This window comes from Haliotis cracherodii, unplaced genomic scaffold (assembly GCF_022045235.1).
Source record: "Haliotis cracherodii isolate W230 unplaced genomic scaffold, xgHalCrac1.p SCAF_10, whole genome shotgun sequence".
Classification (NCBI taxonomy): Eukaryota; Metazoa; Mollusca; class Gastropoda; order Lepetellida; family Haliotidae; genus Haliotis; species Haliotis cracherodii.
Window position 1 is genome coordinate 54,347,910 of NW_027266265.1, and position 16,125 is coordinate 54,364,034.

Sequence of the window (16,125 nt, forward strand, 5' to 3'; positions counted from 1 at the left end):
TTCAGGAGATGTCGTGACTGGATGGCCAGGCCGTATCCTGGTACACGAAAGAGTGCAGGGAACTGACTTGCGGTGGATATAGACTCAAGAGGCTTGTTCAAATGTTGTCTAACGCCATCGCTTTATATGGGATGATTGACCGATAAACAAAACGGTCTCGTTACGTAGTTTACTTTTGATGGTTATCTTGTATCTGCCATAGCTTCCACAAAGAAACGCCTCCCTTCTTGACTTTAGGATGTTACTCTTTGAGAAAGTAGGGCCACGCGAATAATTGCCTCTGACATTGATTGAAGAAATCATTCTAAATATAGAACTAACATTATTGTCGATATCAATTTTGGAGTTCACTTCTGACATAATGGCTCGCATTCATCATTCTGCCCTGCTTAGTGTTGTAGAAACATAGCAGTTTCCGTCGGTCTGACAGAGAGACATGGCGGGCTTGACTTGGTAATAGGGTGGACAATGTACCAATACCAACACCATCTGTTTAATTTGTTTTGAGGCATGAAACGATCTCGATGGTTCTATGGGCAAACCGTTAACCCCACATCCGTGAAGATCCGGGTCAGAATAGGTCTTCAGAAACCCATGCTTGCCGCAAAAGGTGACTATGCTTATCGTAAGAGGCGAATAACGGGATCGGGTGGTCAGGGTGGCTTGATTGATGCATGTCATCGTATCCAGATAGCGTGGATCGATGCTCATGAAGTCAATCAGTCTGGTCCAGACTCGAATACTTACAGACTGCCGTCATATAGCTGGAATATTGCTGATTGCGGCGTTAAACAACAAACGAAACAAACTGTAGACCCGAGTCGTGAATGTAACCCTATATAACTACTGCAATGGGTTTCAGTGTGTGATGTAGGGCGTGGTGGTTGTTGTGGGATGTGTGTGTGTGTGCATATAATAAGGTGTCACGTTTCGTCCTGCACGGACAGGGGGTATACAATAAGGAGTCATGTTTCGTCCTTCACAGACAGTGGGTATACAATAAGGAGTCATGTTTCGTCCTGCACGGACAGGGGGTATACAATAAGGAGTCATGTTTCGTCCTTCACAGACAGGGGGTATACAATAAGGAGTCATGGTTCTTCCTGCACAGACAGGGGGTATACAATAAGGAGTCATGTTTCGTCCTTCACGGACAGGGGGTATGCAATAAGGAGTCATGTTTCGTCCTGCACAGACAGGGGTTATACAATGAGGAGTCATGTTTCGTCCTGCACGGACAGGGGGTATACAATAAGGAGTCATGTTTCGTCCTGCACGGACAGGGGGTATACAATTAGGCGTCATGTTTCGTCCTGCACGGACAGGGGGTATACAATAAGGAGTCATGTTTCGTCCTACACGGACAGGGGGTATACAAAAAAGAGTCATGTTTCGTCCTGCACGGACAGGGGGTATACAATAAAGAGTCATGTTTCGTCCTGCACAGACAGGGGTTATACAATAAGGAGTCATGTTTCGTCCTTCACGGACAGGGGGTATACAATAAGGAGTCATGTTTCGTCCTGCACGGACAGCGGGTATACAATAAGGAGTCATGTTTCGTCCTTCACGGACAGGTGGTATACAATAAGGAGTCATGTTTCGTCCTGCACGGACAGGGGGTATACAATAAGGAGTCATGTTTCGTCCTTCACGGACAGGGGGTATACAATAAGGAGTCATGTTTCGTCCTTCACGGACAGGGGTTATACAATAAGGAGTCATGTTTCGTCCTGCACGGACAGGGGGTATACAATAAAGAGTCATGTTTCGTCCTTCACGGACAGGTGATATACAATAAGGAGTCATGTTTCGTCCTGCACGGACAGGGGGTATACAATAAGGAGTCATGTTTCGTCCTTCACGGACAGGGGGTATACAATAAGGAGTCATGTTTCGTCCTGCACGGACAGGGGGTATACAATAAGGAGTCATGTTCCGTCCTGCAAGGACAGGGGGTATACAATAAGGAGTCATGTTCCGTCCCAAAGGTGCAGGAATTATACAGAGTTGTCTAGATCTGGGTGCCGTTGTACACAACCACCTTTGTGCTACGACTGTCGTATGTCTATGTTAAGGTATGGGAGTAACGATCACCTGAGTACTTAGATCGCTTTGTACAACGGACGCCATCATAGGCTGAAGTTATACAGAAATGATTCATGTTTAGACCTGCTTGGACAGGATTTATACATTAAGGAAATGATCCATGTTTAGACTTGCACAGGTATCCGTTTTGTACCAAGGAGTCATGTTTAGACCTACCCGAAGTTGGCGGTGTCGATCTGGAAGGGCGTGCTGGCGTGGAAGTAGTGGCCGGGGGACTTGATACTCTCGAAACAAATCTGGTCGTAGATTTGTACCTGGAAAATAACAGTGACAAACAGTATTGATGTGCGTCGTTGTACATTGAGACTTACATACTAGGTTTAGGTGATAACCATACTGTGTTTTCAACGTAGAGCTAGGTAGAAATAACAGCGAGAAATGAAATTTGAACGAAATACGCAGCATACGATTTCTAGCGTGTTTTCTGCCCATAATGTATTGCCGTACGTAGTATTTCTACGAACATACTCTCTGTTTCACCGTTTTCCTTCCGTTTCAATAATGTATATAGTTTCTATTTCTTCTTTATCCCTCCGCTTCTATAAGTATATAGTTTCTATTTCTTCTTTATCCTTCAGTTTCTATAAGTATATGGTTTCTATTTCTTCTTTATCCCTCCGTTTCTATAATGTATATAGTTCCTATTTCTTCTTTATCCTTCCGTTTCTATAATGTATATAGTTCCTATTTCTTCTTTATCCTTCCGTTTCTATAATGTATATAGTTTCTATTTCTTCTTTATCCTTCAGTTTCTATAAGTATATACACTCTGTTTTCCCTTTATACTTCTGTTTCTATAGGTGTATACTTTCTATATTCCCCTTTATTCTCCTGTTTCTATATGTATATACTCTCTTTATTCCCTTCAGTTTCTACATCTATAACTCTTTGTATTCCTCTTTTTCCTTCTGTTTTTATATGTATATGCTATCTGTTTTCCCTTTCTCCTCTGTCTCTATATGTATATACTCTCTTTGTTTCCCTTTATCCTTTGGTTTTTATGTGGAAATACTATCTGTTTTCCCTTTATCCTCATGTCTCTATATGTATTTACTATCTGTATTCCCTTTGTATTACTGTGGGGGTGAGTTGAAAAATTGTGGAGGTGAGTTGTACTAATGTGGGGGTGAATTATAATTCTGTCGGGGGTGAATTGTATTATTGTGTGTGTGTGTGTTGTATTACTGTGGGTGTGAGTTGTATTATTGTGGGGATGAGTTGTATTATTGTGGGGTTGATTTGCATAACTGTGGGGGTGAGTTGTATTCTATGGGGTGAGTTGTATTACTGTGGGGTTGAGTTGTATTACTATTGGATGAGTTGTATTACTGTTGGGATGAGTTGTATTCTATGGGGTGAGTTGTATTACTGTGGGGGTGAGTTGTATTACTATTGGATGAGTCGTATTACTGTTGGGATGAGTTGTATTACTATGGGGTGAGTTGTATTACTGTGGGGGTGAGTTGTATTACTATAGGATGAGTTGTATTACTGTGGGGGGGAGTTGTATTACTGTAGGGGTGAGTTGTATTACTATGGGATGAGTCGTATTACTGTGGGGTTGAATTGTATTACTGTAGGGGTAGGTTGTATTACTATGGGATGAGTTGTATTACTGTGGGGGTGAGTTGTATTACTGTAGGGGTGAGTTGTATTACTATGGGATGAGTTGTATTACTGTGGGGTTGAGTTGTATTACTGTGGGGTTGAGTTGTATTACTGTAGGGGTGAGTTGTATTACTATGGGATGAGTTGTATTACTGTGGGGGGAGTTGTATTACTGTGGGGTTGAGATGTATTATTGTGGGGTTGAGTTGTATTACTGTGGGGGGTGAGTTGTATTATTGTGGGGTTGAGTTGTATTACTGTGGGGGTGAGTTGTATTACTGTGGGGGGGGGATGAGTTGTATTACTGTGGGGTTGAGTTGTATTACTGTGGGTGTGAGTTGTATTATTGTGGGGTTGAGTTGTATTACTATGGGGTGAGTTGTATTACTGTGGGGTTGAGTTGTATTACTGTAGGGGTAAGTTGTATTACTATGGGATGAGTTGTATTACTGTGGGGGTGAGTTGTATTACTGTAGGGGTGAGTTGTATTACTATGGGATGAGTTGTATTACTGTGGGGGGGAGTTGTATTACTGTGGGGTTGAGATGTATTATTGTGGGGTTGAGTTGTATTACTGTGGGGTTGAGATGTATTATTGTGGGTTTGAGTTGTATTACTGTGGGGGTGAGTTGTATTACTGTGGGGGGGGAGTTGTATTACTATGGGATGAGTTGTATTACTGTGGGGTTGAGTTGTATTACTGTGGGTGTGAGTTGTATTATTGTGGGGTTGAGTTGTATTACTATGGGGTGAGTTGTATTACTGTGGGTGTGAGTTGTATTACTGTGGGGATGAGTTGTATTATTGTGGGGAGGGGAGTTGTATTACTGTTGGGATGAGTTGTATTACTGTGGGGGTGAGTTGTATTACTGTAGGGGTGACTTGTATTACTATGGGATGAGTTGTATTACTGTGGGGGGGGGGGGGGGAGTTGCATTACTGTGGGGTTGAGTTGTATTATTGTGGGGGTGAGTTGTATTACTGTGGGGGGGAGTTGTATTACTGTGGGGTTGAGTTGTATTACTGTGGTGGTGAGTTGTATTACTGTGGGGGTGAGTTGTATTACGGTGGGGGTGAGTTGTATTTATGTTGGGGTGAGCTGCTTACCACTTCCCCTTCTGACTTGACCTTGTATTGAGGTAGGATGCGAAATTGGGCATTTTTGGCGTTGAAGTCTTGTAACATGATCTGAAAAAAGACAGACATATTAGCTCAGTGTGTCATGTACTTTTCATCGCCATTTTGCCTTTTTCCTCGCTCAATGGAATCTGCTTAGGAGACTGGTACTTCTCCGGCGTTGACGTTTGAATATTTACTTACATAAGAATGCTTAGTTTTTACGATATGGTAACATACGAGGGAGACACTGTATTTTCATAACTGTCATTCTTAGAATAATAAACCATTCTTTCATTCACAAAATTGATTTAAGGAACCGCGCAGGAATACTATGTCTGAGTGAACAGACTCAGTTATCATACTGTTATTATGCCAAATGATTTTCAGCCATGCTTGTTCACAAAAACGCTGGAAAAGCTAAAGTATTGAGGAACGTCAGACAACCATTTTTGTAAAAGCAAGTAGGCGTCGTATCGATGAAAGGGATTATTAATCGTAGTTCCTGGATACCGACCTAATTCATATTTATCGGGTAGTGATACCAAGTGTATCGGACTGTTTTTTCGCATCGATAACAATATTCATTAGTGAGAACAACGTATAGCAGATATCGCAATAATTATGCCACCATACTGCTACATTGGCCTCACCTGGTGCTAAAGCTAGGCAGTTAGTTAATTAAGGCCTTGGATACCCGTGGCAATTTAACAAATTTGAGTGATGTCATATGGAATATCAATTTACATTAATATCTTACGTCATTAATCCATATCTTCATTATAGAGAGTTTGCAATTATTGCCTCCATTCAAACATTTCTACCCTTCATTGGTTCTCTTTATCCCCCAAGTAGCTATTCATCTCAAGTGACTGTCCAAGAAATGTCGTATTGGTATAGGCCTTCTTTCACTTGTAAAGTTACCCAGCAATATGTTTGGCACAGTTGTGTGCCAGTGTAGTTTCATTGATTCATGATATCATTCCATGAATGTTTTTCATGTAACAAAAATCCTAAATCGCAGCAACCTAGACTTTTTGATGCACCCCAGATGACGGCTATCACAATGTCGGAATGGGCCTGCGTAATTTTAATTCAGAAAATGAATCGAAAATCGGATTAGCATCGATCCCAATTTCGAACGTTCCCAACAGGGATGCGGTTTAGCGTTATGGGATGCTACGGGGGAATATCAAGCTGATTAAGACGTGTTATTAAAGCTGAGATTCAGACCCAATATCTCATTACCATTTTGGTAGTGAGAAGTCACCAGGCTTACTCCTAACATAACGCTCCTATTGCTGATCACCCCGCTCATTGGATTACGTTAATCACTTCCCAGGTACTCTACTTCGTAGCATCACGATCAGCAGTTGTTTAAACACACATGTAGGGAGGTTCCTTGGATTACGTTTGTGGTAGCTGCGAATGTATCGGGGGTGTGTTTATTTTCTCAGTCTGTCACTTGGAAGAGGGTACACGTGTAAGGCAGACACTCCACACGATTTGCCACCCAGAAAATGTTTTACTATCAATCAATACACTTCGTGAGCCGGCGACTTTGATGTCGTTTATATATAGCCACTCCAGCGTACATTCATTATTGCACTCGCGTTGGAAGACCAAGACACATGACTTTTGATAACACTGAAAAAACACCCCAGATTTGAACAACGGAGGGGGTTGGTAGACACAATTAGTTTTCAAAGTAATATTTCCGTTGCCATTGGGAAAACGAATTAAGAACTTATACACATAATTCTTTAAGGCTCCGTAGAAGCATCCATCAGACATGCCTTTGAGCTCCTGCAGCATATTGAAACGTTTCGTTATTTTGTTAATTATATATTACCTTGTACTGAAGTACGTTCTGGGCGTTTTCATATTTTTCAGAAAACTTTGACATTGAAATTAAGACAAATATTCAAAATGTTTCATGTAAGTATCACTGGATAAGTTCGTAATGTTTTTCATCTCTATAATCTTCTTCAAAGAACTGTGTTGGAGATCGTGATGATGGGATGCTGATGCATTTGAGGAATGTCTCATCACTTGATTATACCTGTCATGGGCTGTTTGATATACGTGGAACACGTCTCACTGGGCGACTGCGCTGTGAAACACTGATGATAAGATGGGGATTCAGAGAACGGGCTAGAGGAAACAGACTCCGCGACGAAGGAGACAAAGCATGGTTTGATTGGCGGGCCAAGTATTTCAAAACATACTTTGCCTGCTTAATCGAATTTTGTTTGTGTTTTAGAGAAAATGTTTCTATTTTCTATCATTATCTTTACGACATAATTATTCGTTTCTTTAATTGTTTAACGCCGCACACAGCAATATGCAAGCTGTATGACGGCGGTCCGCACACAATTGGGTCTGGATCAGACAATCCAGTGATAATTATTACGAGCAACGTCTCATGTCACCTGGGTACGATGACACCCTTTCTGGTGGGATTGACATTAATATATATAATGTGTGTGTGTGTGTGTGTGCGTGCGTGTTTGTATGCAATTGACAAAACCCGTCCACAATCAGAAATATATGATAAATCTAGCGTCCATTGAAGGATTACGACTATATCATATGCTTGAGTGTATGACTCACAATAACATGATGATACCAGGTGTTCGCCAAAAGGTGAGCGTATCCTGCCCCGCCTCATCCTCTCCATCTGTATAACATTCCTCCTTGCCAAAGAGGTAAAACCGTTGAGCCATACACATCCGAAACACAACACATGTACCGTTACGCTATATGCACCGTTACACTACACGTACCGTTACGCTACACGTACCATTAAGCTATACGTACCGTTACACTACACGTACCGTTACGCTATACATGTACCTTCTTTGATAGGCATTTAGAAGTTGGAGTACTAAGTAAGGATAAGAATTTATGGATGAACAACTTCTTTATTACAATTAAGAGCGACGTTTCGGTGTAGGTTCTAACACCGTTATCAAGCAAGTGACGTTTGCTTGATAACGGTGTTAGAACCTACACCGAAACGTCGCTCTTAATTGTAATAAAGAAGTTGTTCATCCATAAATTCTTATCCTTACTTATACATGTACCGTTACACTACACATGTACCGTTACGCTATACGTGCCGTTACACTACACGTACCGTTACGCTATACGTACAGTTACGCTACACGTACCGTTACGCTACACGTACCGTTACACTACACGTACCGTTACACTACACGTACCGTTACACTACATGAACCGTTACGCTATATGTGCCGTTACACTACACGTACCGTTACACTACACGTACCCTTACACTACATGAACCGTTATGCTATACGTACCGTTACATCAACGTACCGTTACACTACACGAACCGTTACGCTATACGCACCGTTACACTACACATGTACCGCTACGCTATACGTACCGTTACGCTACACGTACCGTTACGCTACACGTACTATATATATAATGATGTGAGAACAGATTTTCCTAAACGATGTACTTTTACCGATCCGCATTTCAAAGGCTATTCTTACTGTGAGCAATTTACACTACTTCTATCCAGCTCCGATCCCACCTTTTACGTGGCCAAAACCTGCTATGATATTTTATTGAAGCGCCGATCAATTTTATATTCATGATGTATATATTGTATGTATATTCATTTTAGTATATAAGTTGGTTTTATGATCATATCGTCTCTCATAAGTCGTTTTACGACTGGCCGTAAGTTTTAAGCATGTTTTGATTTATATGTATACTGTACAATGTACCTTATGGGTGAGACGCAAATAAATTATTGTCTTGTCTGTCTGTCCGTCCCGTTACGCTATACGTACCGTTACGCTACACGTACCGTTACACTACATGAACCGTTACGCTATACGTTTCGTTACACTACATGTACCGCTACGCTATACGTACCGTTACACTACACGTACCGTTACGCTATACGTATGACTATAGATGATGTAACCTACCATCATGTTGTTCTTGTCTCGCTGACTTGTCTGTGATGTACACATGTGGATGTACTTGTTGGTGAACGTGTGCTTCAGCTGCAACCATGACAAAACCATTGTGAGTATAATGAAAAACATCTAAGTGTTATGACATATACTACTAAAAACGATTTAAAGAACATCCGATTCTTTCATATTACCATAGTTAATCTGCCATGGCATGACATATTAACTATAGTAATATAAAAGAATCCGGTGCCTTAAACGTCTTTGGACTGGTATATAAGTGCCCCTGTGTCTTTAATAATAATAATAATAATAATAATAATAATAATAATAATAATTATAATTCCATTTATACTGCGCCAGATTCCATTCACCAAGATAATGCTCATGGCGTTACATAGTTTTCATAACCTGATATAAATATTCTGTTGATGCAATGAAGGAAATAGCTTAAAGACAGGATCCTGATTTTAAGAAAGTCAACTGATTCGAATCATTCATCTAATGATAAAGACTATGCTGTCTAAAACGAATATAAAGTGTCTGGGAAACAAATCTAAAACACCAGTTACATACGACGTCAAAAGGTATCCTTTATACTATAAAACAAAACAAAAATAATTACATAGTACCTCTTTTATATCATGCTTTTATCACACATGTCTCTAAACAGCCCATATTGACAGTGCCCATTAAAACGTATTCACCTCCGACAAACACCATGCTGCTTTATGCGACAACTGAGACCCCCCGCAGTAATTTCTTTAGGATAATCTCTGGTTACCGTTAGGAGGAAAGATGGTAAAAGCAATATATCAGATCACAATCGATGCCTTTTGTATCAAATACATGTAAACAAGCCAGCATAGCCGAATAATTCAGATTGAGAGTGACGATGTATTTGCAGTCTTTGCTCTGAGAATCCCATTCTTTTAATGAAAGAAAGCAGTAACGCTTTGTTCAACTGGAGCACTAAAAGCAATTTATATCTCTTTATTAAGCGTCTTATTGAGTCTTTACCAGAGATGCGTCTCGGCTTCATCGTTACAGGGCATTAACCTGACTGATTGAGGTGATTAATTGGTAAGAATAACGTTTGTAATGACAGTTAAGGTACACCGAACCTCATCTATAACACTCTCTTAATACAGATTCGTGCTTCCCAATACTGGAAGGTTATAGCGGACTGAATACTGCGGACACAACCTGCAGATAAAACCTGCGGACAAAACCTGTCCACGAGGAGGAACACATTTGTCACCTAGTTGGTGTCACTTAACGGTTAATCGTGTCCCACTAGTCACTTCAATATAGGCCCAGTAAGGTAGTTATCAGTGATAGTGATTAACTGGTATTTAATTTTACATCACCATTACCTGGACTATTTCGCCGTATCGTACTTTCTTCCCCAGCTGTCTCTTCTGTTCTGCTGCATTGTCCGCGTTTTCTGCATCCGCTGCATGCTTTAATGACATTATATGGGTAAGTTAGTAATCCTAGACGCCAAATTCATTTGCAGTTGGGGGCACGGGTGGCCCAGTCGTCTAAGGCACCGCGATTCGCCTTGCAGAGTTGCGTCCCTTGGGCACGCCAGAAACCTATGATTGTGGGTTCGAATCTCGGTTCGCCCCAATTATGTTTCTAGGTTTGTCAGCACCATACCCGTGCTCGTGGGTTTCACCGAAGTGGTAAACGTCTGAGACCTGCATCACTTCGGGCTTTCCTCCCACATTAAGCTGACACGCCGTGATATAACTGGAATACTGTTAAAAGCGGCGTTAAACCCAACTCACTCACTCACTCACTCACTCACTCACTCACTCACTCACTCATTTGCAGTTTTTTTAAAAATAATTAATAACGTCAATGTATCAGAAAGGAACAATAATTGAATAAGCAATCTTGTGAAACATCACCCTGATTAAATAGAACCTTATACTACAGACTCTACGTATCAGATACTTAACACGTGAATGAGTGAGTGAGATGGGTTCAACGCCGTTTTGAGTAATATTTCAGTTATATCAAGGACAGTTTAATGTGGGAATAAAGTCCGAAGGGTTGCATGCCTTTGTGAAACCCACGAGTAGCATACTGACAAACCAAGGATTATAATCTGGGTCAATCTGGGATTCGAATACACGATCATAGAATCCTGGCACGGCTAAGGCAGGTAACTCCAGGCAGCGATTTCCGGCGCCTTGGACAACCTTAGTAAGGATGATTAAGTGTAGTGACAAGTCCGCCGAGTGCAACAGGCCTGACATTTACATATTTCTATTCACTTTACAAAATACATATCTTCATGCAAACATCGCAAAAAACAGTAATCAATGTTTTTAACGATCCTTTAACAGTGGATACTCTTTCAAGTTTTTAATCTAATAATGTGTAAACCATTATACGCTCTTACTGACCTAAATTGAATTATTCATCCTTTTCCACTAGACACATTTTTTTCCGTATTGTAGAAATATTCACCTTTGTGAAATGATCGGAAATAATCAGAACGCCCTTGTTGTCATTTACCAGACACGTTGATGTAATGCCTAGAGAGATGGAACAATAGCTCAGTGCCTACCCTAGGGTCGTATCACCAGGCTTATTCAATTTGTTTAAGTGGTGTGAGTGAGTGAGTTGTGTTTAACACCGCTTAAAACAGTATTTCAGTTACATCACGGCGTGTCAGCATGATGTGGGAGGAACGACTGACCTCTAAACCTGGATAACCGACTATTATCATTCATGTCAGCGTCTGTCTGTATCTCCCTGCCAATGCATATTTCCACCAGGGCCCATGTCTGTATTTGTGTATGTTAGTAACTGTTGTTTAGTCTGTTGTTTAACGAATCACTCAATAATATTCCAGCTATATGACAGCGGCCTGTAAATAAACAGATAAGCCAGTGATTGATATAATGAGCAACGAGCCACGCCGTCGGGAACCATCTAAATAATCCGATCAATTTAGTCCCCTTTTACGCCCAGCGGAGGTTGCTTGGAACCTATTCTAACCCGGATTCCCCACGTCAGTCAGTATTGTGTTAGTGTCTATATTACTGTCAGTGTCTGTATATGTGTCAGCAACCTATGCTTGTCGTAATAGGCGACTAACGGGATCGGGTGGTCAGGCTCGCTGACTAGGTTGATGAATGTCATCGTATCCAAATTGGATCGATGTTCATGATGTTCATGATGTCAGTCACTGGATTGTCCGATGGAAACTCAATTATTTACAGACCGCTGTCATGCTGTCATATAGCTGGAATATTACTGAGTTACTATTAACAACAACAACAAACAAAAAATATATGTGTCAGTGTCTGTCTATATGTGTCAGTGTCTGTCTATATGTGTCAGTGTCTGTCATTATGTGTCAGTGTCTGTCTATATCTGTCACTGTCTGTCTATATGTGTCAGTGTCTGTCTATATCTGTCAGTGTCTGTCTATACGTGTCAGTGTCTGTCTACATCTGTCAGTGTATGTCATTACGTGTCAGTGTCTGTCTATATGTGTCAGTGTCTGTCTATATGTGTCAGTGTCTGTCATTATGTGTCAGTGTCTGTCTATATGTGTCAGTGTTTGTCTATATGTGTCAGTGTCTGTCTATATCTGTCAGTGTCTGTCTATACGTGTCAGTGTCTGTCTACATCTGTCAGTGTCTGTCTATATCTGTCAGTGTCTGTCTATATCTGTCAGTGTCTGTCTACACCTGTCAGTGTCTGTATATATGTGTTTTAGTGTCTGTCTATATGTGTCAGTGTCTGTCCATATCTGTCAGTGTCTGTCTACATCTGTCAGTGTCTGTCTACATCTGTTAGTGTCTGTCTACATCTGTCAGTGTCTGTCTATATGTGTTAGTGTCTGTCTCTATCTGTCGGTGTCTGTCTATATTATTGTCAGTGTCTGTCTATATTACTGTCAGTGTCTGTTCGTGTGTCTGCGTCTGTCAGTATATTTGTTAGTGTCTGTAACTGTCTGTGTTGACTGTTCAGTGTTTATGTCTTCTCGTGTTTAACCTGCAGTTACTTACCTTGGCCTGTGCCATGAGCCCCTTCTCCTCCGTACTCTCCGGACTGGCTGACGACTGGGCTAGCCATTTCCTTAACTTCTTGTTTAACTTGTACCTGTTCTGGATACAGATCTGAAATACCACCGCTGTGGAAGAGAAAGAGAGAATGTCTGTAAGTTTGTACTTATTCATGGCATGAGTTGAGTGAATCGACAAAGGTTTTGCATTACATATGCTATCTGCGCAACGCTGTCACAACAGCAAGCGTTCATGATATATATCATTGCTGTTATCATAATCCTCGTAATATCATCATCATCATCTTTTTCTTCTTCGTCATCATCATCATCACCATCATCATGATCATTAGTAGTAGTAATATTGTGAAATAATGTTCACCTGGCAAATGAACAAGGATATAAACACTCATTGAAGTTTGTTTTAGGGAAACGAGAAACATCCTGCAACTGTTAGACTAATAAACTAACGGGAAAAAGAAACGCCACTAAACAATTTTCTGGTCTAAAACAAAACAGTCGCAAAATTTGGTAACAGTTGATGTTTTATTATAAAAGCAAACAATTATTCAAAAACGGTATTTAAAAATGACAAGATAAAAAAGCATGTACTTAAAGTTCTGCTGACACGTTTATCATGCCTGGTGCACTGTCCAGTATTCGATCACACCCGCAGAACCGACGTCGATCTCTTTTAAAGCCCCGTGTTACACAGATGGCTCAGTATCGGATGTGATCCACTCCAGCAACGATGCAGGCCCTAACACGACGTCGAACTAAGTACGCGAGTCTCCTGACATCCTAATTAGGGATCCTACGCCATTCTTCCAGCAAGGCAATTGCCAAGGCATCCTTCGCCAATGGCGGCTGTTGACGCCTCCGATATCCTGCGTCGTGCGTCCAAGTTGGTCCCAGAGGTTCTGTGTCTTTGCCGAAAAGGCAGTACCACAGGCCGCAAAACCTCATCAATGTAACGACGTGCAGTGAGATTTCCGTCGATTATAATCAGATCTGTCTTCTGGTCCCAGCGGATGCCACCCCAGACTATGACACTACCACCTCTCCACTACTTGGACGCAACAACTTGCCGTCCGTTCATCACGTCGTCGGTAGCTTCGAACCCGCCCATCGAATTGAAGAGCTGCCACCTACTCTCGTCGCTGAAGAGCAGTCTTCGCCAATTTCCCTGCTGCCACTGCTGTACAGTCCTGGCCAATCTCAGTCTGTGACGTCGGTGTAGAAACGTTAACGTCATGCCCTTGAAAGGTCAATAGGCACGGAGGCCATACAGACGGAGTCGTCCAGCAACGGTCCTTCTGCTGACTGGATGTCCAAGGTTGTTAGCGGGTGATGACGTCACAGTTAGGAATCAGGACCTTAGGTGAAGCACCCGTAAATACCGGTGACAAGTCCGGCGATAGTGCACTTGAAGAAGCCCATGATCCTGGCAACGTGCTCCTACATCGCTCCCATTTGCAAAACACCGATGGCTCTCTCCATCTGCTCTGCAGTTATTCGAGGCATGTTCGTTGTTTTAAACGGTTTCATGTGATGAGAGAGTACAATCCTGTCATGTTTTATACCAGAATTTCATACGGGTAACTTTGTGCACATTTTGCATTTATTTAGTGATTAAATTCACTTTTCTCGCAAAACACGTGAAGCACGTGCACATGTTCACAGGGAATAGGTAAGTTGCATTCCAGCTGTGTTCCCAACTGTTTTCGTCCTGTTTGGCAAATTTGTTGAAAACTGAGACAACAATTTATTTGTTGGCGTATCTTCTGCCCGCTAGTTAGCCATTACATTTTGGCAACCGACTCCTTGACCTACTATCCCACCTACGTCTGTACCCGAGAACAACTGACAAGAAAACTCAGTATCGCTCACACATAGGTCTGTGGCGGTGTGCATTTAGAGTTATCTCCCTTTGCATCTCGACGTCACCACCAGCGCCACATATATAACGTTGAAGAATAGCTGTACTGTTTCCCGCCATTTAGCCGGACACTGTACGTCACAACACATCAACAAATCTGTCATCTCTACAAGCTGAACTTTATCAGGATTATGTGAGAGGAGTGTTGGTCGGGTTATTTGATTGGAAGAAAGATAAGTAACTTTAGATGGCGAGCATACTCGGGAGAAGTGTCTAGATGGGACTTTCAGAAACAGGATGATAGGATTATGATTTTATTTTTGTTTCATGTAGCATATTACTTGCCTTGTTATGTTCTACGCTCGATAGGTCCGGTATATAATCAGATTAAAGTATAGAGTACTGCCTTTACATCGACTTTAATACACTTTAATTGACTGATTAATCTCGAGGTAGATTTCCCATAGGACATAATGATATATCGACCGTCGGGAGAAGTAAAGTCCGTTTTCAGATGCCGCTTTGCAGCTGATAGAACGACATTTATTTCTTCGTGGGAGAAATTGATTGATTGGAATTTGATGTCACTGGTTATCTAGGGTTTCGAACCTGACTGAATATTTGAAAACTTCGGGCGTTGCTAACAAATACCCCCACCCCCTCCCCAACCTTATATTGTCAAATTGATTTGGACCGTTATTTGATTCATAAAATTTTCATGAAATCAAGACAAAAAAATCTACTACAGTGAAAACTCATTAACTCGATATCGATGTAGCTTACTGCGTTAGCAGAACATTTATAGAACCATATGGAATGATAGCGATACTCCGCTTGTCTCGAAATACTGATAAGTCGATATATGTTCGAAGAAAATAATCGAGTTTCGTGTTTACGGGCACGTCAGTCGGGTACGTTTAGATGTTTTCAAAATAATAGTAGTTGCATCAGTTCAAAAGTACTCAAACGTACAATATCTTTTATTGCCAACTGCACAATTACTTTTTGTTAATCTGAAAGAACAAGCCAGAATTTCAAAATTGATTGTATGTGGCTAATATATTTGTTTCCTTGTTGGTTTAAGGCCGTACTATTTTTCTATTGTACTATTCCAGCTATATGGCTGAGCTTATAGCCTGGATCAGACAAACCAGTGATTGACATCATGAGCATCAATCCACGCAACAAGTCTACGAGCCAGGCCATCTGATCCTTTGGTCAGCTCTTACGACAGGTATGCATGCAGGTTGGACCGTCTCCGCGAAGCGTCCGCCCGCGTCATACCAAAAGACGTTAAATCATGGTACATTTTGTTACCCTGTCTGGCACTCGGAGTCGTATACTGTGTCTGAGTGGGGTTCATGTTAACCTGGTATCTCACTGACCTAGCACTATACAACCGGCCAAAGTGCAGGATAGTACAAGCA

General features: G+C 41.4%; 1 protein-coding gene across 6 annotated transcripts in view; it reads right to left on the reverse strand.

The window, feature by feature from the left end:
- Nucleotides 1-16,125, reverse strand: part of LOC139454534 (inositol 1,4,5-trisphosphate-gated calcium channel ITPR3-like) — a 202,863-nt gene that overhangs the window by 93,835 nt on the left and 92,903 nt on the right. For all 6 annotated transcript variants that reach the window (XM_071236311.1, XM_071236310.1, XM_071236308.1 and 3 more), the window contains exons 4-8: nucleotides 12,824-12,948; nucleotides 10,166-10,252; nucleotides 8,802-8,879; nucleotides 4,825-4,905; nucleotides 2,266-2,363 (exon numbers count right to left, since the gene is read on the reverse strand). In XM_071236311.1, coding sequence (XP_071092412.1) covers nucleotides 2,266-2,363; nucleotides 4,825-4,905; nucleotides 8,802-8,879; nucleotides 10,166-10,252; nucleotides 12,824-12,948 — 469 coding nt within the window. The remainder of the gene's footprint in view (nucleotides 1-2,265; nucleotides 2,364-4,824; nucleotides 4,906-8,801; nucleotides 8,880-10,165; nucleotides 10,253-12,823; nucleotides 12,949-16,125) is intronic.